The sequence below is a fragment of the Sinohyriopsis cumingii genome, chromosome 12 (assembly GCF_028554795.1).
Source record: "Sinohyriopsis cumingii isolate HCF-2022 chromosome 12, ASM2855479v2, whole genome shotgun sequence".
Taxonomy (NCBI): Eukaryota; Metazoa; Mollusca; class Bivalvia; order Unionida; family Unionidae; genus Sinohyriopsis; species Sinohyriopsis cumingii.
In genome coordinates this window covers 57,725,201-57,749,807 of record NC_142972.1, presented here as the reverse complement: position 1 = coordinate 57,749,807, position 24,607 = coordinate 57,725,201, and the positions used below count along the sequence as shown (strand labels likewise).

Below are 24,607 nucleotides of genomic sequence, written 5' to 3'. Positions count from 1 at the left end.
TCAGATTTTTGTTGTATGCAATCATCTATGAGCTTTTAAGCATAATAAAACGACTGCTCTTTTTCACACGTACCTGTACCAGAGACGTGGGGGGTGGGGATGGGGGCTTTTGCCAAATTTGCATGTGCTGTAAAATTGCTGTCGCCTATATACGAAAATTAACAAGCACGTAAAGTTTTGCTCCCCTCCCCACAAAAAAATTTGAAATGACGTTCATTCTATTAGTATCTCTCTAATCCGTTATTCAGCCTGAACCAGCGCGTTGATATTTGCATAAATCAAGTTCCCCCCGCCCCCGAAAATGTTGAAATGAAGTCCCTGTCTGCAACTTGTACATTCTCAAATGATTCGGCAACACGAGAAAAATAAATGCACCCCCTACCCACAAAACCCCCTCAAATATCGTCCATGACTTGACGAATCACCAAATCACCATGGACATTTCATTGACAAGTTATTAGCGAAACACACTAAGTATTAGTGAAACTAACTAAAGTTTGTCTTTATAAAATTTTATAACGTTGTTTGAAATATACATTTGGATTGGTAGTGAGAACTTAATGCAATTCAAACAAAAAAATTTGGGCTTTTCTTTTGCAAATTTAATTTATAAATTTTACATCGATCTGCCATGATGCAGACAGGATTAAGATATGGGAACCTTGGCTAGCGAAAATGGGGTTCCAGGTGACCAAGTGGTTTTAGGCACTCGCCTTTACAGACCACTGAAAGCTCGCCTCTGTCCGCAAGAGTTGGAATCTCGGTTTGGATAACGGTGTCAGCTTATGGATTGTCTTGTCCAAATCACTGTTTGGCACGGTAGTTGAAATGGCTGTAAATAAAACACAAGTAATATCATTTATACCTGCTAATAAGATTTGAAAATGGGACCCAGTTTCTTGTCTCGTAGCGTTCTTCTTTCCATGTCTGATGAGATTATTTCTCAACCAGACCAGTGTTTTATACAATAATAATATAATTGAAGATTCAAAATTGTTCAATCCCACTTGATCCAGAGTCAACACAGTGAACATGTAGGATTAACCTGTTATCCTGGCATGACATCATTCTGGTTAGCTTCCTGAAACTACTCTTTGTTACTCAATTCTCAGCATTGTTCGAGTTCTGTACTTTCATAACAAATGTGTTCCTGTGGGAAGCAAATCTTGATCTTATATCATTTAGGTTACTCTTACCTATTTTCTGCTGAAATAGCTTCCATAATGTTTGTCTCCTCGTATCAGTGTGGGAGTGATTTTATTCTCGTGACATCTCTTAAAAGACAGACTTCAGTATGCCCTGAAGCTTCAATCAGACCTTATTTAAATCTTTAACTCCCACCCCAATTTTTTAACCTGAAAAAAAACAGCCTCTCCCACCCCCGAGAAATCTTCCTATGTTGAGCTGAAAAATGGTTGATGCCGAGTCTGAAGTGGACAACAATTTACGGAGTGTGCTTGAAATTCTTGAATCGGATTGGCTGAGACTTTTGTGCTGTGATAATTTGCATTAGCATAGTTAAGCCTGATAATTATCCTCTAGTTTTTATTTCCTGTCCCTACAGCTCACATCCCTAATCATTCTGTGGTTCTCACTAGTTTTCACAAACTAGTTAACCAAGTTGCATAGGAAACATGTCAGTCAAAATGCATAGAAAGAATAAAGACATTGAGAAAGAGGAAATAAGGCATTTAAATTAGGAAAATAACGACACAATAAAATAGTTCCAGTTATGTTGACAGTACCCCCACAACAAGAGAGAAAATACATGTCGTAAAAGGATAATTACATTGAGATGTAATAAAAGCTTTATGCAAGAAATAGGTCATCTGCTAAAGTTATTATGTTTGAACAGTAAAGTTAATAGCACAAAACATTCGTGACAAGAATCAGACAGGCATTTTTGTCCATTATCATCAAAAGATATAGTTGTCTTTAACCACAGCGTTTTTCCAGCTTTTCAAGAAACTCGTCGAGGAAAGTATAGTCCCAAATCCTTTTCCTGTTACAGTCTGTAAAGAGAATAGCACAGACCCAAATCTCTTCTATTACAGGGTGTAACCAGAACAGCAGAGATCCAAGTCATGTCTATTATAGCATATAACAAGAAAAGCACAGGCCCAAATTATTTATATTACAGTACACAACAAGAATAATCCCTTATCTCAGTGCATTAAAAATTAGAAAGGTTCAGGGGACAACATAATCATACCAGTCAACCCTATAAATCCGTGTTGATACTGATGGACGATGTTGTCAATATCATCACGGATGAAGGGCTGATTTATCGACCTAGGGACAACACAATCCACGTGTTAACTTGCAATCCTATTTTAGTCATTGCTTTTATTCCTTGTACACATCAACAAGTTGCTTATAAAGTATGTCATGTTCCATTATTGAAACAAAATGCACTCAAACGGATTATCGATCTACTAGCCGAGAAGAATTACCTGAAATTCATAAGACTATTTCTTCTTTTTGACTGCTATTGATTGATGTCATCTGATATTCTTCAATAATAAGATTGTATAAGTGTCACCATGACAACCATATTGTACAGTTTCCATTTAGGACAAAGTAGACATCATCAAAAGGTATTTGCTGACAACCCCATTATGCAGTCACAGTGATATGTATCTTTAACACGTAGACTCCAAAATCACGCAGGCTTAATTCTAACCCAACATAAAAATCAACCACAAACTTAGGTGAAATTCGGTAATTGAAATGTTTGCACAGAAACAACAATTCTTCTTTCAGTCACAGTGACCTTGATATTTGACCTTTCGATTCAAAATAAATGCATCAACCCCAAGTCCAAGTCATCTGCATGTTTAGTCCAGGTCCATGTGAAAACCACTATTCATGGAGTCACACTAACAATAACCTTCGACTTCCTCACCTCAAAGTCAACATGTTTCTTCCCATATACCAATAGCAAGCCATGCACAGTTTGGTCTAAATCAGTGTTATGGAAGTACATGTAATGTTTATGTGCGGAAACCATCACTCTTCTATTGGTAAGTGACCTTTCTCTTTGACCTTTTTACAACGATATTTAAAGGCATTGATACCCAATATCCAAGCCATCCATTTGGTTTGGTAACTGGATGCAACTGATTATTTTGTGGAAAGCATTATTTTATTTTTCATATTGACCCTGAACTTCAATCATTTCCAAAATCGTTTGCCTTCTTTCTATCTTTTTTATAACCACATTTGCAAACAATCCATAGGGTTGGTGACTTTTCTTCGTGTTGTTATGGGTTTAACACTATTTTTCTGCACATGATGGTACTTGGTTGATAGTATATCTGGTGGAAGAAGAATTCGAAAAGTACGAAATCAGTTGGATTCTGCCTTGCTCCAAGTGCAATCATCAGTTAAATTCAGTAGTCGTAGATGGTTGACAACTAGAGTTAGTATCCAAAAACAAAATTGGTAAACTAGAGAAGGGCAGAGAACACAACCAAACGCACATGCTCCACCTTAAGGTAGATGTTAAATAAAACAGCAATGAATGTTATACGTCCATGGTATCATATTCAGAATATGTGTGTATATCAGAGACAGAGCTTTCCTGCTCCATAGATGGAAATTATCTGTTCTTGAAATAAACTTGAAAACATATTAGTGGACAAGCATATAAAGCATTGCACATCTTCTTTTACTTCCTTTGGGTGTGGGGAAGGGGAGGATGCACTTAAAAGTACGATTAGCATGCCTCGACCAATATTGTAAGCCGCTATTCTTATTTGTAGTACCATGCTCAGTACAGACCGAGATGTTCTTGAGGGCTGTTGTATCAATAATGGTCCACAAGACTGAAAATCATGCACAATTTCTTGGAATAATCTCTCAAGAGACTTAGATGACATTTACTTAGTTTTTGTTACTTTATGCATTTGTGTTTGTGCAATTGGTACAAATATGTGTTACTGTTATATGGATTTTTGACGTAGCTCTAACAGTCAGTCACATTGCAAAGATGTCTGCAATGTGGCGGCTTAAAGTGATGTCTAGCACTGAGGCATCATGCTGCAGACATGTATCATGGTGTTCCACCCAGTCACATTATCCCGACACCAGGCCGACCAGTCCTAACACTAACCTCTTAATGGTGAGTGCCTAGCGAGGCAGCTTTTAGTACCATTTTTTAAAATATGTCTTTGGTATGACTCTACTCGAGTATGAACCAACGACCTCCTGCTCTAGATGCTACAATACTAGGCTGATAGAGCAGTAGGTACAAACTTGTATGGGTCTGGTTCTTTGGTAACAGTAACCCATGAACATCTGCAAGCTTAATTCTAAAGAAACAAGAGTCCCTTGCAAGGACTGATGCTCTATTGCCCCACAAAAACATCTCATAGAATTCAAGTTAAAACTATTTGTTCCTTTGAAGTATCGAGTGTTTAAACCTTCTCTGATATGCTTCAGCACTAAAATTATTTTCAAATCAGCTGATGTAGATGTCAGATTGCACAATTTTCATTAAGGACAAACCTCCGATATGCTTCAGTACTAACAATATTTTCAAATCTGCTGATGTGAATGTCATATTGGCACCATTTTCATAAAGGACAAACAACACATGATAAAAATTCTTATGGTGGAAAGCCCCATGTTAATCCGACTGTCCATTTTGGACAAGTACTAACAAGATTTCAAAATGGAAACCATAATGAACATCAGACAAGCACCATGTCAATTTAGAAACAAATTTGACACGACAAGTAGTCTACTGGTAAAAACACCATGGCCAAAAACATACATCTAGGATATGTTGCTATAACAAGATTTTTTAATGGCTACCATGGCATCAATTTTAATCAGCCCCAACAAGACATCAAAATAAGTCTTTGCGGAGAAATTTCTTAAGTTATAATGTATGGGTACTGACAAGATTTTCAAGTTCAGTACAGTGTCAGCCACACTGAATGTTTGAGCAGCAACATTTAATTTCAAGATCAATTAGACGTTACTTAGTTTTAAAAAAAAGTCATGCTGACAAGACCATCCATTCAGGAGCAATGTCAAAATTTTCAATAGATCCACTGTGGCAACCATATCAGACACAAGATTAGTATCACTCAAGTTTTGGACCAACTTGTCATCATAATTAGTCTTCAGTGAAAACCTCACACTGATATGATCATCCATTCAGAAGCAGAAGCATTATACAAAATTTCAAGATGGCTGCTGTGTTGGCCATATTGGATATAGAATCAGCATCGTTTTCATTTAGGACAAACAAGACTATGGGATGAAATTTGCATGAAAGTTGCATGTTATTCCTCCAGATAATTAGTTGTGATAAATTTGTGCTAATGGATGGAAGTACGACAGACCACTCCAAAAGCGAATTACAAGCAAGCACTACATCGGTCATTTTACTGTAATTTCATGCAAAATAAGACTCACTCAAAGGTGCAGATGCTCTATTGAGCAAGATCTTTCAGGAATTTAAGAAAAGACCATTTCTTCCTTTCAACTATAGAATATTGCAACCATTGCTGATATTTTTCAGTGATAATTTTTTTTCTTCAAATTTGCTGCTGTGGTGCAATGATTTAGATATAAGCTTAGCACAATTTTCATTTAGGACAATAAATATCATCAAGGTCTTTTGGTGAAAACTATATGTCATAATGATGATCTATTCTGGGAGTCTAGAGACTTGAACATTTTAAGGAGTCTTCATAGCAGTCAGTGGCTGTATGACTGGCATCATTTTCATCTAAGACTTGGTGAAAACTTCAAGTCATCCGTCCTGGAAAGTAGCAAAAATGATTAGTAATTCAGTCATTGTGGCAGAATACTGGATATAAACAAGCACTATTTTCATTTAGAACCATCTAGATGTCATAAAAGTCTGTTTATGAAAACCCATACTAATATAACCATCCAATTATGGACAGAACTAGAGTTAAATCTCATAATGATGATCCGAGTTAAAATATAGCTGTTGTGGTGGCCATATCGGATGTTGAATTGACATCACAAGTCTTCCAGTGAAAAACCCATTGCTGACAAGATGATCAATTATGAGACGAGCAATAATAAAATGTTCAAGATGGCAGCCATACTGGACACCAGACTGGTACCGTTTTCATTTAGGAAATGCCAGACACAAGAAGTCCTGTTGTGAAAACTTCACATTGATATGACCATCCAAGTAGGAGTAGTAATAATGAGATTTTCAAGATGGTTGCCACATTAGCACCATTTTCATTTAGGACTAAGCAGACATCATCATAGGTATTTTAGTGAAGACTCCATGTTGCTTTGACCATCTATTCAAGAGGAGACTTACAAGGTTATATATATATGGTCACAATGGTGGTCTTACTGGATGTCAAAACAACACTGCTTTCAGTCTGGTCGAACTAGAACTATAGGATGAATATGAGTGTCAAGTTTCATGACAATCCTTCAAAGTAGTTTAGAAGGAACAGTGCCAACGGATGCATGGACAATATTTATCAGGCAACCCCACAAGTTGCTTTGGTCTAAACGTCACATTTGTAAAATAACCATATGGTATATAGATGTTTCATGCACATGTATGTGTGGATCACTCTCTCTCTAGCATCAGATTAAATTTCAGGCATCATTTACATTAAATGAAACTTGTGCATATTTGCAATTGGTGTATGGCATTGTAACCTGTAACCCAAAAAAGGTTCGATCATCCAATTTGTTGCAAAAGGAAAGGTCCAATCTTCAGGATGCAAGAGAATATGGACTGCAATTGGTTGCCCTCGGCTAAATCAGGAGATGCATTTTGAAAAATTCTGTTTGTTGATTATCAAATTTTCCATTTCTTGTGTTTGCATTAGAAATAGTTCATTAAAAAATCACTAACTACAAACTAGACATCTATTTTAAATTGTTAAAGTTTTCTTCTGCCTCTCCCTTGATATTTACAAAACCCTCAAATGAAGATAACGAGATCTACAACACATACAAAATGTTTTAAATTTCATCTTTTATTATCAAATACTAAACAATTAAAAATAAAATCCAACAATGCAGCACAGTAAAACCTATCTTGAAAGACCCATGCTACAAGAGACCACCTGTCCTGTGAGAACAGATTTTCAGTGCATCAATTTATAAATTCTGAAGGGTAATGGCCCATCATGAGAAGCCACACTTGAGAAACCCTTATCATTTGGCAGAAATTCTGGTCTTTCACGACAAGTTTTAAATTACTAACAAAATAGGTAAATATCATAATACAGGCTATATTACAAAATGAATAGAGAAAAGACAAGGTGAAAAATATAGCTCATAATATTTTGCACCCTCCAGGGCACTCTAAGATAAGTACAAAAATGTTGGGGTTTTTTTTGCCCACTCTGACAGGTCCAGCTATCGGTGTTTGCCCTTTAAATATTTTATATGCATGATGACAAGAGTATTCGTTGCTATCACTTTAGTATGTACACTATACCTTGTGTTTGACAGTACAACTTTTTTTCATCAAAAGCACGTTTCAAGATCAAAATATGAAACAAGTAAAAACTAGTATATATTTAATGTTACCCCCTGTTTTGTTGTTCTTTTTGCAGGGAAACAAAAGCACATATGTATAATAGTACTAGCAAAATGTGGACAATAAAACCTAAATCTATGCATCAAGCCCCCTACAAGAGAAAGACCTTTTCCTGTTCTGAGCACGTTATAGGCCAATACACTGGGATTGTGACCAATCCATTGACAAGTGTAATATCACAATATTTGTACCATAGATTCATGTGGTCATCATTTTGTGCTTTGAAGGAAATGAGAACAGGCCAATATAACCTTCAAAATCAACAAGTTTATGTCTCTTTAAGGAAGGAACATGGCCCAATTCTCTTGAGGTGGACATTAGTTATACATCTTGTAAATCCCTCCTTCTGCCCTCTAGGTTTGGCCACTTCAGCCACACCTTCGATGACCTCAATTTCTTGTGGCTGATGGACATCTACAAGTCCTCCCGAGTGACTGTGCAAGTATTTAACAGCACACCCCAATCGAACACAGACCAGCTTCACCACAGTACCATCTGGCTCTATCTTTGTCTCCTGCTCAATTTCTGGCTGAACAATGGCCTGAACTTTAACTTCACCAACTATTCGGTTTCTGGAATCGTACACAAGGAACTCTTCACCCTCTTGAACTGCCTCAATGCAAAAAGCAAATCCATTGGGACAGCTGTCTGTCCAAAAATAGCAGTCATTGTGGTTGAGACTGTCTCCACTGAAGACAAGACGTCTAGCATATCCAAGACCAATGGTTTCTAAACGTCTGGCTTCCCCACCAAACAGATACTCAGAGGACCCAATGTAGCGGACACGGTAACGGAAACAAGGTGTTATACGTCGGTCTATGTTAAAGCCTGCAAGGAAAAAGAGCAATATTCTTATAAATCTTTTCTATGTTCAGACATGCATAAAAATACATTTGGGATATTTAGATCTACATAAATTTGTTTTATTTCCTAATGTTAATCCAAGCTATGAAAATGAAAAACTGTAAGCAGGAGACAGGTAGAAAGGGAGGAAGATCACAGGTATGGAAAAAATTGTATACACAACAGTTCACTAGTATTTAACATGGTAAAGGATTTATTAATCTAAGAAGAAAAAATAAACATCCTTAACGAAAGCATAGATTTTTTCAAGGTAGTTTACAAAAGATGATTACTACTGAATGATGCAAGAAAACAGTCTGTTTCAATGCGTTGTGCTATTTTCTGATTTGAAAGTTTATCATTCTGTCCTGCCATTTATTGCATGCCGAGATATTTACAGAAACGTCTACCTATATCAGTTAAATTGCTTGATGAAATCTATTCTGCTCAACTCTATTGGGTATGTTATACTCTTTAGACTTGTATGAATTGACAAAGCAAACTAAAAACATTGTTGGAATAAACAAATTGGTCTTGGTTGAGATAATTATTACTTGGTTACTAAGGTAAAAAAAAATGTAGAAATACATACAAGTCTCAATTGCTAATTGGACTGCTCTCAGATTTGTAAAAAAAGTGAAATGTTATCTTTTATTTACCATATGGTCAAGTTTAATTTTTATATCATTCTGAATACTTCCGCGGACGTTATTAGTTCACCGTAAAAACCATACTTTCATCAAAGTCTGAGGACTCAAATACTTGATACGATTGTACTCTAGTCTGAACACCACATGGATATGAAAAGGTGTCTTGTACATGTTTTCTTGATCTCACTTGCTTTCCTTCTATTCCACATCCACGAGTTTTATTTTCGTTAGGCATATGGGATATGCATGCACTGATTGTAAATGAATCTGACGTGGTGCCTGGACCAGAAATACCAGTCAAACAAGTCTCTTGCCTAGTATGTTTCACAATACCATATAGGTACAATTTTCACACATATTTGTTGTTCTCATTTTTATAAACAATTGAACAGTTTTTCCTGGCAAAATGTAAATGTTCTAGTAGGTTTTAAAGTTCTTGCAAGATATGGGTATGGTACATGATGACCAAAATTCAGATCAGTATTCTGCAGTCTGATGAATATAGAACAAATTCGTTTTGCTAAGACCAGATTTAATGATGATGTCCTTCAACTTTTTCAAGTGCACAATAAATAACGATTTAATTTTTATGCAAAAGCAAGTTTTCTTAAAAGAATTATTGTGCTTTTCGTTTGATGAAGTTATTTCTTTTGGTGTGTGTGGCTATTGTACTAACCCAAAAAGCTTTTTTTAAATCCAAGATATTGAATTTTTTAAATAACAGTACAGAAATTAAACAGAATCAAGTCATATAGCAACATGCTTATGCAAGTTGACAATGAATTAAATTAAGTGTGCTTCAAACTGCTAATTACAACACTGCAGAATAAAGTCGATAGTTACTGCAAAATGAATGCTTTAAAACTGTCCAAAAGTTGGACCACCTGCCTATTTTTAAATCCTCATAGGAAGCTAGCATGCTCAGTAGTTAAGGACTTTATTTCCTTATCAAATGAATGAAAAACAACTGTACTACAATATTTTGGACATATTTTGCAATTCCTTTTAGACATTTTCAAATAGCCTTAGCGACAATGAGCATGCTGTGAGTGTATAGTTATTTGTTGATGTTTTTACAGAATGCATTAAAGTGTGCAGATTTTGGAGTTTTATCAAAGCGTTGAAGAGATGTCCATTGTGTGGGTCAGTTTTTGATCTGTTTGCTTTTGTGAAATAAAACCAGTTTCATCTCGAAAAGAAAGTTCTGGTCAAAATTGAATAAATGAAGTGATTTTACCAATTTCTACTATATTTGCATTATTAGAGAATTAATACTCATACAAAAGGGGACAACATACATGTACTATCAAAATTCTAAAAATCCACTTTATCTAACAAAATATGAAAAATGAATGAATACATATAATTAAGCTAATTAATTCATGTAATTAAGCTAAGGAGTATTCATGTAAGATTGAAGTCACTGATTGCATTTTCATAACTAAGATGCACCATTTGTATAATTTTTTTTGAATTTCAACTTGCTGGGAAAGATACTTTAAAAAATACAAGAGACTCGAGTAGGCTCAACATTGCTCACCTGCCCAACTTCTACCAATTAGACAATGCAAGAGCAGATGGCCAAGAATTAAGGTTCAGTAGGATTCCTTCTGTTTAAATTTGCTAAATGGATTCCTTCTGTTTAAATTTGCTAAATGTACTGTCAACTGCATGTGACAAGTTGTTTTTACAAGTTTCCTTTCTTTAAAAATTGTCATCCACATTTGATCACACAGCACAATTTTTCCAATATTGAAACACTCCCTATTCCGTGACAAATGTTTCTAAAGTTGGTTAAATTCCGAAGAGTATTTACTTAAATATAAAGTCTGTAAATGTTTTCCTACTCTTAGTAATGGCAGCCATAACAGCAGAACTGTATGAACTTCATACCTATCAAGCTTTCAGTCAAATGTGGTCACATTCTATGAAATGGTTGTTTGGAAACACTTTGTAAAAGTTTCTATTTTATTAAGATCAGCTGTATCTGCAGACAGATTGTCATCATTTGTGTAAACTTTTTTAAAAAAGCCCTGTAATCCATATTACTTTCTGCAAACAAAGTCCTCCAAAGGGAAAACTTTAAAAAAAGCCCTGCAATCCATATTACTTTCTGTAAACACAAGTCCTCCAAAGGGAAAACTTTAAAAAAAGCCCTGCAATCCATATTACTTTCTGTAAACATAAGTCCTCCAAAGGGAAAACTTTAAAAAAAGCCCTGCAATCCATATTACTTTCTGTAAACATAAGTCCTCCAAAGGGAAAACTTTAAAAAAAAGCCCTGCAATCCATATTACTTTCTGTAAACACAAGACCTCCAAAGGGAAAACTTTAAAAAAAGCCCTATATTCCATATTACTTTCTGTAAACACAAGTCCTCCAAAGGGACTGATGCACTATTGGGCGAAAAGAATTTCCAGGAATTCAAAACAAGTTTTTCTTTTTAAATATTGAGTGCTTAAACCATTTTGATACTCTTCAGTGATGCAAAGATTTCAAATTGGCTGCTGTGTTATTCTTTTTGGACAAAGCAGACATGATTTTTTTAAAATATAAACCCCACTTCATAATGATCATATTCAGGAGTAGTTAAAACAGGATACTGAGGACAGTGGCAACATGTTGTACGCAAGACTGGCACCACTTTTGTTTAGTACCCAATAGTTATCATAAGAAGTGTATAGGTGAAAACCTCATGACAATATAGTCATCCAGTTGTAGAGAAGAGTTAATATTTTTAATATAAACAGACAAGAGATCATTCTATAAACAAGTCACTTGAATTATTTCCAGTTTTGGTAATGGTGGTCATATCTGATTGTGAATGTAGCCCTTGAAGCCATAGTACTGTCATATTTGACTGTATAGTGATTATTTTTGTTTTAAAAAATAGTGGCCATATTTTATGGTTGATCAGTTTCACTTGTACACTTGGAAGGTTTGATGCCACAATGCTGTCTGTTATGTTTGGTCAAATTCTATTGAAAGCGTTTGGAAAATAGGTCATTTAAAGATTGCACTAATTGTAGTAATGAGATCCATCTTTATGGCAGATTATAATCAGTCATGCAAATAAATAAAAAATTTAAAAAAACTCATGCCAGAATCCTTGTTCTGCAGATTCAAAGAAATGGTAGTTAAACAGCTTTTTCTGTTTGTGTAATGGCAGCCATATTTGATATAGGGATAGCATCTTTTGCACAAGCATCCAAGTCTTTAATACCACGATAATTGCTTTCAAATTCTAGTTTGTCAAATTCTGTCGAGCATATTTATAAAGATATAGTTTAAAGGTATTTTCTATTCAAAGGTAGATAGGCCATATTTCAACAAATCTGAAAAGTCTTCAACCAAGTTGCTCTATGCCATGTTTGGGTGAAATAGGTCTGGTAGTTTTGAAAAGATGTAAGTAGCAACTGCTGCTGTGAGCCAGTCAGCTGGCACATGTTGACCAAAGGGCCATACCATGGCTTCCTTGGCCATGCAACCGGGTAAGCTACCCTTTACCCAAATAAAAAAAGAAGAGGAAATAACAGATTCATGTATTCTCCAAGCAATAATTTCTGAAATCCTTAGGTTTGGAAATAATTTCCCACACCACTTTTTAGCAATGGTCTGTAATAGCAGAGAGAATCAAGAAATGTTTTCTCTTTAAAGTATTGAGCAAATGTTAACCAAAAAATTTTGTCATGATCATGTTATCATAAAAATACAACCAGTGACTAAAAGATTGATGACATACAATTATTTATACTAAGAAGGGAAAATTATGTCATAATCAACGGCATGGAAAATTCCATAACCTTACAGGCGTGAAGCCTCAGCCTTGCTCCCACTGCACAACTTCACGTGCAAATGGTACGTCTGGCCTATTTATAGTAACATCCCTTTGCACTCAAAGCAACTGATCTTGTTCACTCATCATGGAAAGTCCTGTAAATAATCAGTGTGTAGCAAGCAACAAAATGAGCTCCGAGGAGAAAGAAGTCTTAATGGGAATGGGGAGAAGAAAGCCTAGATGGAGCAAATGCATGTTCCTATGAAACAATTGGTCTGTTCTCTCAGTGTGTACAGAGCACTCTGTGTGGTCTTCTACTTGGACATTCATTTTCTGGATTTCGACTATCAGTTTTCAAGCTAAATTTCTCTAGTTTTCTGTATTCTTGACCTCCAGGTCTTCAAGAATAAACGGCAATAAATCTCCATTTTCATAAAAAACAATGTGATATGTGTTGTTGGCTTTAATGGCACTTTTTACATGCTTTATCATGGCAGAACAGTGGGAGCCAAGTGTCTTTCCCCAGAACACAGATAGGCTGCCCAACTAGGCCATCCTAGGCAACTGAACACAAGCCAGGTCAAATGCAAGAAATCAAATGATATTGATTCTCTTCTAATCAAAGGTAAGATTGGTGCTTTCTGATACATTTATGCATCTGATCCAACTTTCATCCAGAGAGATTAGTACAACTCCAATATCTATAATTTGCCATTGTTTACAAAACTGATTATATGCCTATTGTCTGTCCCATGCTTACACGAAAATGAAGAATGTTATTAGCTTAAGTGAACTATCATGCATCACAGCTCCCTCTAGGCTTTGGCTTAAGTTTCAAGCAATTGGAGGGGACTAGGGGTGGGTGAGTGAAGGGTTACACATTTATCACCATTAAGACCTCTTAAACATATCCAACAAAGCAAAAGAATTAACTTTGTATAACAATGTAATGATTAAACAATAACAAGTATAAATGATTACCAAAGCACAGTGACACACATATTTCAAGCCCCAAATGTATCCTACAGAAATACATAAACTGTTATGTCTTCACAATGTTTTCTGTTCTTGTTGTGAATTTTCAATCATGCTGTTCTTTATTTGTTCAGAAAGCTTTTCACAATAACTGAGAAAGATAGGCCACTGATATCATTCTGTTGAACTTGGGGTTTGTTCTTCTTCAGATTGTGGATAATACATGAGTACCTCAAAGGGTCTGCAGATGTGGTGGTACATAAATTGGATGTCGGGTTAGCACTAATTTTCATTTAGGACAAAGCAGACAGCATTATAAGTTTCGTGGTGAAAACTCGTATAATAATGATTATCTTAGTGACAGGATTTTCAAGATATTTGTTGTGGCAGCCATTTTGAATGAAATAGACTGGCACCATCTTCATTTAGAACCAAGTAGGTATCAAAAGAAGTCTATCGGTGAAGACCCCATGTAGATATAGCCATCCATTTGGAATGGAATAGAGAGAACCATACTATTGAAGATTTAACTTTCCATGCAGTAAGAGTAGTAATAAAAGATTTTTTAGGACAACTGTCATGGCGGTCATATTGGACATCAGATCAGCACCAATTTTATTGATGACCAGCCAGATACTAAAAAAGTCTCTTAGTGAAAACCATGTGTTGATACAAGCATACATTCTGAAGGAGTAATGATGAAAAGTTCAGATGATCATTCAGTAAGGAGTAGTAGCGTCAAGATTTTGAAGATGGCTGCTAGTTTGGCCATACTGGATATCCGAGCAGCACCATTTTTGTTTATGGCCAACTAGACCATGTGATGATTGTGCTTGTAAAGTTTGAAGGCAAACTTCCAAGTAGTTTTGGAGAAATGGTGACAAGAAAATGTCCTACTCAATGTACAAATGATAAACAACAGACCATACCATAAGCTTTACTGCACTGTGATTAGTAGACCTTGTTATGCATATCGATACCTTGTTAAGCTTTTGTCCATGAGTGTATATTGTACTGATCATTTTGTAAACAACGTATTACATACCTGACTATGCTCATGATTATAGACTAAACATGAAGATAACAGTTGTAAAAATGTTTACTTGGATCTGAGGTCAGGACATTTCTTTTCCACTAGGAAATTCCTGGTCCACTTGATATCTGTTAAGTTTTTTGCTAAATTTAAGTAAAAGATATGACCTTGTTTACAACTTAGAATGTTCTGGGAATGAACTTTTGACTCTCATACTGGTCATTTTATTGTGTCTTAAGTTATTTTCTTTCTTTCTTAAGATTATTTACATCAGAATTATTCACCCCTATTTTAACATCTATCTAGTGGAATCAGTCTCCTGATTTGTTTATTTAAATTATTCATTTCAATTACAAAATGCTGACTTTTGGACTTAAAACATTATTTTGGGATTATTGTGAATTCATTCAAAAATGTTCTAGAGAGTATATATCTCTGTGATACAGCAAAACTATTAGTACATCAACACAAGTAAGACTAATAATTCATCAGCACATTTAAGACTATTAGCAAATAAGCACATTCAAGATCGGAATTTATTCTAAATACCACTGGAAATCATTGATAACACTATACTTTTGAATCTGTGATAGAACTGTTGGACTATTTGGGAGTTTATTTACAATACCACAATTTTTCTTTTAAGTTTTCACTCTGAATTCTAGGAAAATAAATTATTTGTTGAATTTTACTATACTTGTTGGTTTTGCTTTTTTCTGTTACTTAGTTAAGATCAAAGAGTTGTAACCAACCAAAACTACTTTTTACGATGTTTGCATTTTTTCTCAAAATCACCCTGCATTTTTCCTTCCTTCCCACACTATTTTAATGTGAATAACTAGATCAACAGGTTCTCTTCACTAGTCATGTCAGAAAGAAAAATAAGGGGAAAAAAGGAAAATGACGGAGAACACGGCTTTAATTCATGATACATATCATTATTGTCATCATCAGGTCCAGTAGTGTGATCAATCACATTTGCAATGCCTGCATGTAACGCACTTTGGTATCGGTTCTGGTCCCAACTGGCAATGTTGTTAACTACTTGTAATGCTTCCGAGAACCGAAGTCCACGTCAGTTAATGAATGAAAATTCCACATACTGTACATACTAGCACAACGAATTAGGTCAACCAAGTACACTATTTGTTAACAACTCGCCCCGGCCATGTCACGCACCTGTGTGTGCCAATCACCTCACAGATATTTCACATAATTTGTAATGGTATGTTTATATATTGGAAATTATAAACTATTTTCACTTTTTTAAACATTATTATATTGTTGTTACATGCAAAGCAATTGTACAATTAGCAGATTACTTTATCGTATTAGTTCGTACATTTGATACTTTTGATTTTATTACTGTTGTTCTCATAGTGTAGCTAATGAAATTCTGCATACTGATGCAATTGCATTGTTTAAAAAAAAAGTCAGGTACAAGACGTACGATCAACAATTAGCTCGCTGTTTTTCTTCTGACATTTCTTATACCTTAATGTCAGAAGAAAAAAAGCAGAGATTCACTTGTTCACTAGTGGTTCCCTAATTCTTTCGGGTCACCGCCCACTTGGTTATCCTCAGCGCCCCCTAGCTTACGGTACCGCCCACTTTGAGAATCACTGGTCTAATCGTTCTCAAAATTTAGTCTGTAAAATCATAACAGAAAAGAATATTTTTATATCTTTCTTTTTTTTATTTCCCCCCCCCCCAAACTGAACGTAAAACTATTTCATCCCCACAATACTGGCCTGATTACAGGTATGAATAAATAATAATCTCAGAATTGTACATGCAAACTTTGTTGTGAAACATGATTAAACAATTCCTCATAATTATATGAAACTTTAAGAGAAACCAATTATCTTCTTTTTCTACTTACCAATTTTAAGGCCATCTCGTAACGCGAGATATTAGAAAATGAAATAAATGGCACGCGCAAAAATTATACTTCTGAAGAATGAATATATATATATATATATATATATATATATATATATATATATATATATATATATATGCATATGCAATGCGTCCATGCAATTTTGTTTCTTTTCTCTTTTAATGGTCAAATTTCAAGTTAGACATGCGTGCTTTTCTGGTTGATCTAGGAGGTATAAAATGTTTACGTCTGATGCCAAGTATTTTTCAACAACTAGAGAATGTGATTAGAATAATAATATGAATAACATTACTCACTTTTCACTTGCAGTTCATGCTCCTTCAGATCGTAATTCTCCTTCAAACCCTCATCACAACTGGATTTTTCTTCTTGCAAATTCCAAACTCTAAGCAGGTCAGAAATTCTTTGACCCTCAAGAAGTTTCAAGTCGTGCGGACGAACAGTGGCATACACGGAAAGATTTCTAAGGTAGTTTTCATCTTCGTCATCTTTCCAGATTCCAAGCTGGAATTCTTCGTTTTGACGGAGGTTGTCGTATTGAAACATTGCTATCTTCTGAAAATGAAAACCTTAACAGATATTTTATGTGCAAGTACTTCTGAGAGACAGAGATTTCAATTAGTAATATTGATAAATCTTTTATGGAAACAATTTTCTTGCGTCGAACTAACTTGAAGAAAGAATTTATATAATTTTATGGCGTTAGCTCTTTCCCTCCTTGTATCACTTAGAGTTAGCAATGACGAAACGCCGTATATGCATTATGTACTGCATTCATTTGGCAGCCAATCATATAAAAACACAGACGTTTTGAGCATTTTGATTGGCTACTTGGTGTGTTCACGCTAAGAGCACGTGGTGGAAAAATAACGACAGGAGAAGGAACGTGTGCAAGAACGTTTACTGCTGTTTCTAGAAACTGTCAGACGCTGATTGTATTGTCCATGATTCGAACAGCTGTACTAGTGTTCTAATAGACGAGGCGCCTTAGGGGATAAAAGCCGGTCCGCTGAGAAAGTTGCAGATAAAATTCCACTGTCTTAAAGTCGAGAATCCCAATTTGACATATTGAGTCAAATTGTTAGTGTTAAAAGTTGCATTTTATATTTCCAGTTTTGCAGCTTCATCTGTTGAATTAAATGGAGTCGGTTTGAAAGTTCCATTTTCTTTGTCGAGTTTTTAAAAAATAGATTTTATCTGTTACAGCGGTTGTTGAAATTTCAATGTTGACGTTGTGAATTCCGTTTTCACACGCTGTGTGAAGTGATTCATTTTCAATGTTTCATTGCATCTGACAAGTTTTTAAATTGTATTTGTTGAATTACACGTCGATATTTGAAAATATCATTTTCTGTGTCGAGAAATTCCCTTCAGTATTGAGGACATTGTTTTATGTGTCCTTCTGTATTTATTCCAGCACCTTTTTTTTATTCTGTGTGATGTTGATAACACTACATGTAATTTATAATGATGTCATGGCATGATGATCATGTGATTTGTGATAGTGCGAAACGACTGCCACCTCCACCACCACCCCCGCCCGAAAACAACAAAACAAAACAAACAAAACCTTGCCTAAACAATGTCTCCAGCAGACCAACAAGTAGATCTCCGCTCTTTTTCCTGACATTACTGGTGGTGGAATTGTCCGGAGGAAAACAACGGAGATCTACGTGTTGGTCTCTGTATCCACTGACTTATGTTCACATTTTAATATAACATTTCTTACCTGGAATTCTTATAATGAGAGGCTGCTTTCATTTTCTTTTTGGTTGGTTCCTCTGGCAGTGTTAGTGCCGGAGCAATACAAATCTGTAGATGCATCTGGTTGGGTACCAGCTATATCAGCTTCAAGTATTTCACTATATCTTATTTTTATCCTTCAGTACTCCATCCACTGTGTTCGATGTGGTTTCAACATGCAGGCACTGACCTCCTTGTGTTTAGTCCAATTTATCAAGGGTTATATGCACCATAAGCATCCTACTTGGTGTTGATTCTTGGCGAGTGCAGGGCTGTAGCAAAGTTGCGACAAATAAATCAATGCACTAAAATTGTTATCTGCAACAAAATGTACACAAATGTGCCACAAGCGGCACAGCTTTGTAAAGTCACACTTGGGCCGGACGTTTTGACTGCGTCAGGCTTTATTTATTTATTTATTTATTTATTATGCCAGGCGCTTTCTCAACATAATGCCCCTTTCATTGTCACAAACGTAAACGTTAATTTTCTTTACAATGGATGAACTACGTACGAAACGTTAGATTTTTCAAATTTGCAAATCAAATACCAATTTGAAGATAATATAATAATAATAATAATAAGAAGAAGAAGAAGAAGAAAAAGCAGAAGAAAAAGAAGAAAACTAAAAAAAAAAATACAATAAAAACATAAAAGACACACCAACAAAACAACAATAAAACAGCCCCCCCCCCCAAAAAAAAAAAAAAAAAAAAAAAAACAGGCCCGGCCCTAGGGCAAGGCGAACGAAGCAACCGCTTTGGTCCCCACGTTTTCAGGAAATCAACTCCGCAATGCAATTATTTTTTGATTGGGGGCCCCGCTCGTCGCTTTTGTTGCCTTGGGCCCCGCTGGCTGCCATGGACCCTGCACACCCTAGGCCCGGGCATGCAAAAAAAAAAAAAAGAAACAACCAACTAACCCAGCAGTAATTCAAAAAGAGGCGGTAGAGTTGTGTAGCCAGTGTCGCCCCCTCCCCCAATGAGCGTGAAACAACCAGAATTTTTCCTTTATAACAATTTTTTAAATTTTTTTAATATAAAGTTTGATCGTTAAAATATCCATAATTTCTTGCTTAAGTACTTCAGTAAGATGTCAGAAGCTCCCCATAACCATATTACGCGATCCCCCCTGGAATTCATTATAAAAATCAGGTGCCTTTTGGATCGTGAGATTATTATTTAATGTCCCATTTTGTTTGGGTGGTAGTGGTGATAATTACCATGACCTTTCTGTTGATCTATGAAGAACACATTAGTTTGAGACCAGAGAACAATTAATTAGATTTGTGGAGACAGGCGCTTGTTAAATCGCTCTACTGCAAGAATTTCTAAATGTCTGGTCGGGAACGGTAGTGAGGTTAATTACACTTTTGTTTATATAGTAGCCAGACGGACTATTAGGGACACGGTTGAACTTCGATTTCATAGTGAAACTCTCAAAAATGGAAAATTTCCATAAACCGTTAGTTGCAACGAAGAAGGTCAAACTGACCCCAGATGTGGCTCCTAGTTATAAAAGGCGGTAAATACATTTAATCCAGATTGGTAACGATAAATAAGAGGCGTGTTTCCCACACTAAATTTCCTAGTTGTAAATATCGTCACATCGAAAAAATCTAATTAGTCTAAGCTTTGCTGCAAGAGTAAACGTACGTGGACTCTGAGAGGAATTTTAAAGATATTCTGTCTCGTAAAACATTTCTCAAAAAGGGACCAGAGATTGGAAAGTTCAACGGTCACAATTTTGGCGGAAGTAGAGAAAAATGTTGAAAGCACAAGTACGTGTGTCAAAATTTCCTGAATTCGTGTATGCCAATATAATGTTTTGCTTGAATTATCTGATAATGTGTGCATGAATTTAGTTTGATTAAATTCGTAAATCAATTCTCTTGATATGAGTATAACTGTGTTGAGTTTATATATATAGGAATTCGTACAATAATCTTTTTTTACATAAGATTGTCGAATTGTTCGAATTGTCGTCTTGTTTGTATATGAATTGGGTATTTTAAGAATTCATGTATAAACGTTATTGGCATGAGTTACGGGAATCCGTTTGAATTTACCGATCTTAAATGATTTCACGTATGATAAAGACTTGCATGTGTGTATTCGCTGAAATGGCGTAATTACGACCTGTAACGAATTTCATTCAATCATTTGTGTAATTAAGACCCAAGTGGAACCGTTATAGCTATTAGGAAGTACATTAATTTTATGAAACTCGGATCGTTTGGTCTGCCATGCTTGGCCCGACTAAATAGCATTTGGTATCTGTTTGAATGCCGATAGTAAGATTTCATAACGGGAGGGGGAGGAATGATCTATTCACAATAGGATAGCCGACGGAAAAAATCTAGATATCTTTTTATTTATTTTAAAAGGGGGAAATAGCTCTTCCGACATATCATCATACGTACCTACGCACTGACGCAATCAAGTAGCTGTGTATCTACATGCTTACATATCCACCTACTCACACAAAGAAAGAGGACCGGGGGGAGGCGAAGCAGTAGGAAGGTTAGATAGAAGAAAGAAAAAGGAAGGAAAGAAGGAGCGAAAGGACAGAGAACAGCTTCAGTGAAATTGGAGAGAACCCGAGCTAATCAGGTTATGCAATTGTACAAGGCAACGACTTCGATTGTTCACTCGATCGTATGATAACTAATTCTATCAGTAAAACAGATCGGCTGTTTGATAAATATATGTGTGTTTTGAAATTCGGTGAAAGATTTATTCCAAAGAAGTGTATCTTCTTAATATATTGTATTATCTCCAGTGTTTATGTAATTGATTCTGTTTTGATCCTTTTCGTACGGGGCTTGTGTAATTCTTTTCTATATATCTGCTCAGATCTCCATTTATTCCACCAATAAGTTTACTCGATCTGGGCAATAACACCAAGGGCGATCATCACGTAGACAACCCACACACCTTGCAAGTGATGGGGCTTACCTTTACACCCTTATTAGATCCCGAAGGAAATACTTTTGAGTCACAAAAGCTTTTTATTGCCTGAAGTGTTCGATAGAGTGAAAATATTTGTCACACGCAACCCAAACAATTATCACGATCACTTTTTACAACATGATGCTACAAACAATAGACAGCCATGTAACCTTTAATTTTAATCGAATACAAACATAACTTATTAATTAGTTATAAAACGCAAACAAACAATGGTTCTTTATATTTTGGTGACGAAAATCGACTCTACAGGGACATAAAAGAGGAAACTGAAGAAAAAAGCTTTGACAGGTTGAAATTGTCATTATGGAAGTTTTGGAAGAGATTTTCTTGCTTAAATACTCGAGGAACATGACAGTTAGTGTCCTTAAATCGTGTAATATTTACTTGTGTTCTGATTAGAAGCAATATTTGAAATATCATATCCGTTCTTGTCTTATCTTCAAATTTATGGACAAAACAAAATTAATAAAATGTCATAAAACAACGTATGTATGGATGACAGAAAATATCAACACACAGGTCGACTCAACATGTGAAACTGGAATTCTCGCCATTGGAAATGAACTTGCAACTAGCGCTGTATAACTAAAACATAACATTCAAAACTTCGACATATGATATATAACTTTCAACCACCGCCTTGTAACTGAAAAGATAAAATCTTCGAACTCGATATATGAACTGAAACGTACATAGCAAATAAATTTTACTCAAAATGTGAAACTGGAATTTCAGCATAACTATATTTAAATTTCAACCACCTTTGTGGATTTCAACCGATAAAATGTAAAAAGTCGATATAGAAAATGGAATCTTCAACAACCGCTAAGTAATTATAAAGATAAAATTAAAAAACTTTCAACATCGACAATTTGATTCAACATGCGAAATTGGAATTCTCGACATGTGAGACAGAAATTTAAACTACTACTTTTTCGTTGGAACAAATTTCACCTACAGCGCCCCATACGTAAAGCAGACAGTACGGAAGAAGACAGACGGAGGTATTTGCGGAGCCTTTGCTTTTTGCGGCTCGCTCTGCTGGCACGGTAATAGCGGATGCTCGCATAAATTAATAGCACGCAAACGTATACTAAATAACCAGTCGTGTATACCTAGGTCGATAGATCAGCCCTTCACCTGTGATAATATTGATGTTCATCCATCAGTATCAACACAGATTTGTGGGGTTGATGTATCGGACTAGTGTACACCCAACGGGCGATGTACGACTCTGATCCAAAGAATGAACAACAGCACAGTAGGAGATAGTGTGCATTCTTTACCGTAAACATTCTGGCATAATGATAACAACTGCTAAATTTGCGCTAAACTAGTCTAAGGCATCCAACGAAATTCGACAGAATTATTATATTTACTAATATTTTATAACCTAAAGACAATTAGAAAGTAAAACCAAATCATTAATTTCCGAGATATTACGGATCTAAATTTTTAGAAATTTGACGTATTCTAACCCAAGTTGTGAGAACATTTCCAACGCTTTGTACCCACAATATGCAGCATGTGTTGGATTTTTAACGTAGCCTTGACAATTTTTCAGTCATGTCGCTACGATGTCTGCAATATGGCAGCTTACAGTTATGTCCAGCACTTGGTCATCATGCCGCAGACATTTAGTATGATGTCCCACCCAGTCACATTCTCCTGACACCAGTCCTAACACTAACCTCTTAATGCTGAGCGACTAGCGAGGCAGCTGTTAGTACCATAGTTGTCTTGGGATGACTCGGTCGGGGTACGAACCCGTGACCTCCCGCATCCGAGGCGGACGCTCTAACCACTAGACAACAGCGGTCAAATTGAAAAGGGAATTATGATCTTATTTTCGGGGATTGGCATCAGAGCGTTTGAACATGATTATAAAAAAAGAAAGAAAAAAAGATTTTGTTTTTTTTGCCAAGGCAAATGATTTTTTTTGGAATAGAAAAAAAAAAACAAAAACAAAAAAAAAGACAACATGCTAACCACTATATTTAGTTATAAAAATACCTAATCTCCAGGTTAAACGAGAAAAAAAAAAAAAGAAAAAAAAATGTCACGCTCGATAGCACCTCCTCAATCTTAAAATGGTCTTATCAACAGTTCTGCTCTGATAACCGTTTCGTACTGACCCACCTTATGTAACACCATACAACTACGAACACCGAACTTGGACTAACTCCATTTGTGATAGATAATTAGTAATTAGGCAAGTTATGTAATAAGGCTGAAGGCCGATAGAGGTGATATTTATATCGTCCACACTGGATTTGTAATATTAGGGTGTCGGGGCAGCTGACCCGTCACCTCTGCGGGAAACCCATGCTTTAAAAGTCTGTTTGAAATCCATCGAATTGTTTTCCCCATAAGTATCATGCAGGTAAAGAACAATGGTTGATGTAAAAATATAAAAAATATAAAATCACGTGTGTGTGTGTTTTCCTTTTTTTTAATTTTTTTTACATTGACGACCTTCACCATCATCCATAAATTTTGTTTCCATTCTTAGAACTTTTGTGCACGTTTATTTCACTTGAAAAAAACATTAATTATATATTTTACTAAATTCATTAACTGGAGAGAGAGAGAGAGAGAGAGAGAGAGAGAAAATGAAAAGCCCAAAGTTACATCTTGCAGTTTCGAATATAGAGAAGCTCGGTTAATTTTATATTTGCGTTTTACGCCATTTTAAAGAGTATTTATCCCTTTAATTTTAATATGTCAAATTCTTTTGGTGACCCCTCCCCCACAAAAAAGAACCTTTTTTTTATGAAAATATTTACCTTGCAGCGAGACATCTGTATTGGGTCGAACATAGTTCAATTGAAATCCTGTCATCTGACACGAATAATAATTCACTACTGTTGCATCGCAGAGTACTTAATAATGAAAATAAATGTGCGATAAAAACGATCTTAATGCCTTTAAACCATTCATTCTCTCTCACTAATCCGACCGTCAAAATACTCCGTCCAAGGGTCGTGAATGTAATTATATTTCTAAGACTACGTTGGGAAAAGTGAAGAATAAGAAGTGTTTTAAATAAGAATTGTACAAATTTTAATAGCATTGTTATTTAAACCTCTGCAACATTATTGTCAGTCGTCTTGCCCCAACAAGTTCTTACACGTGACTAAGCTCAA

General features: G+C 35.6%; 1 protein-coding gene and 1 long non-coding RNA gene across 2 annotated transcripts; both read right to left on the bottom strand.

Moving 5' to 3' along the window:
* Positions 1–597: 597 nt before the first annotated feature.
* On the bottom strand, positions 598–24,468 carry LOC149786529 (uncharacterized). The gene is made up of 3 exons (XR_016424955.1): positions 24,248–24,468; positions 18,476–18,761; positions 598–832 (listed from the first exon to the last, which is right to left on the bottom strand). It is a non-coding gene; the product is annotated as an uncharacterized LOC149786529 (long non-coding RNA).
* LOC149786530 (uncharacterized) lies at positions 6,980–17,500 on the bottom strand. The gene is made up of 2 exons (XM_089977032.1): positions 17,043–17,500; positions 6,980–8,392 (listed from the first exon to the last, which is right to left on the bottom strand). Exons 1-2 carry the CDS (start codon positions 17,290–17,292, stop codon positions 7,833–7,835), a joined length of 810 nt encoding a protein of 269 aa, XP_089833158.1. The 5' UTR covers positions 17,293–17,500; the 3' UTR covers positions 6,980–7,832.
* Positions 24,469–24,607: the final 139 nt, after the last annotated feature.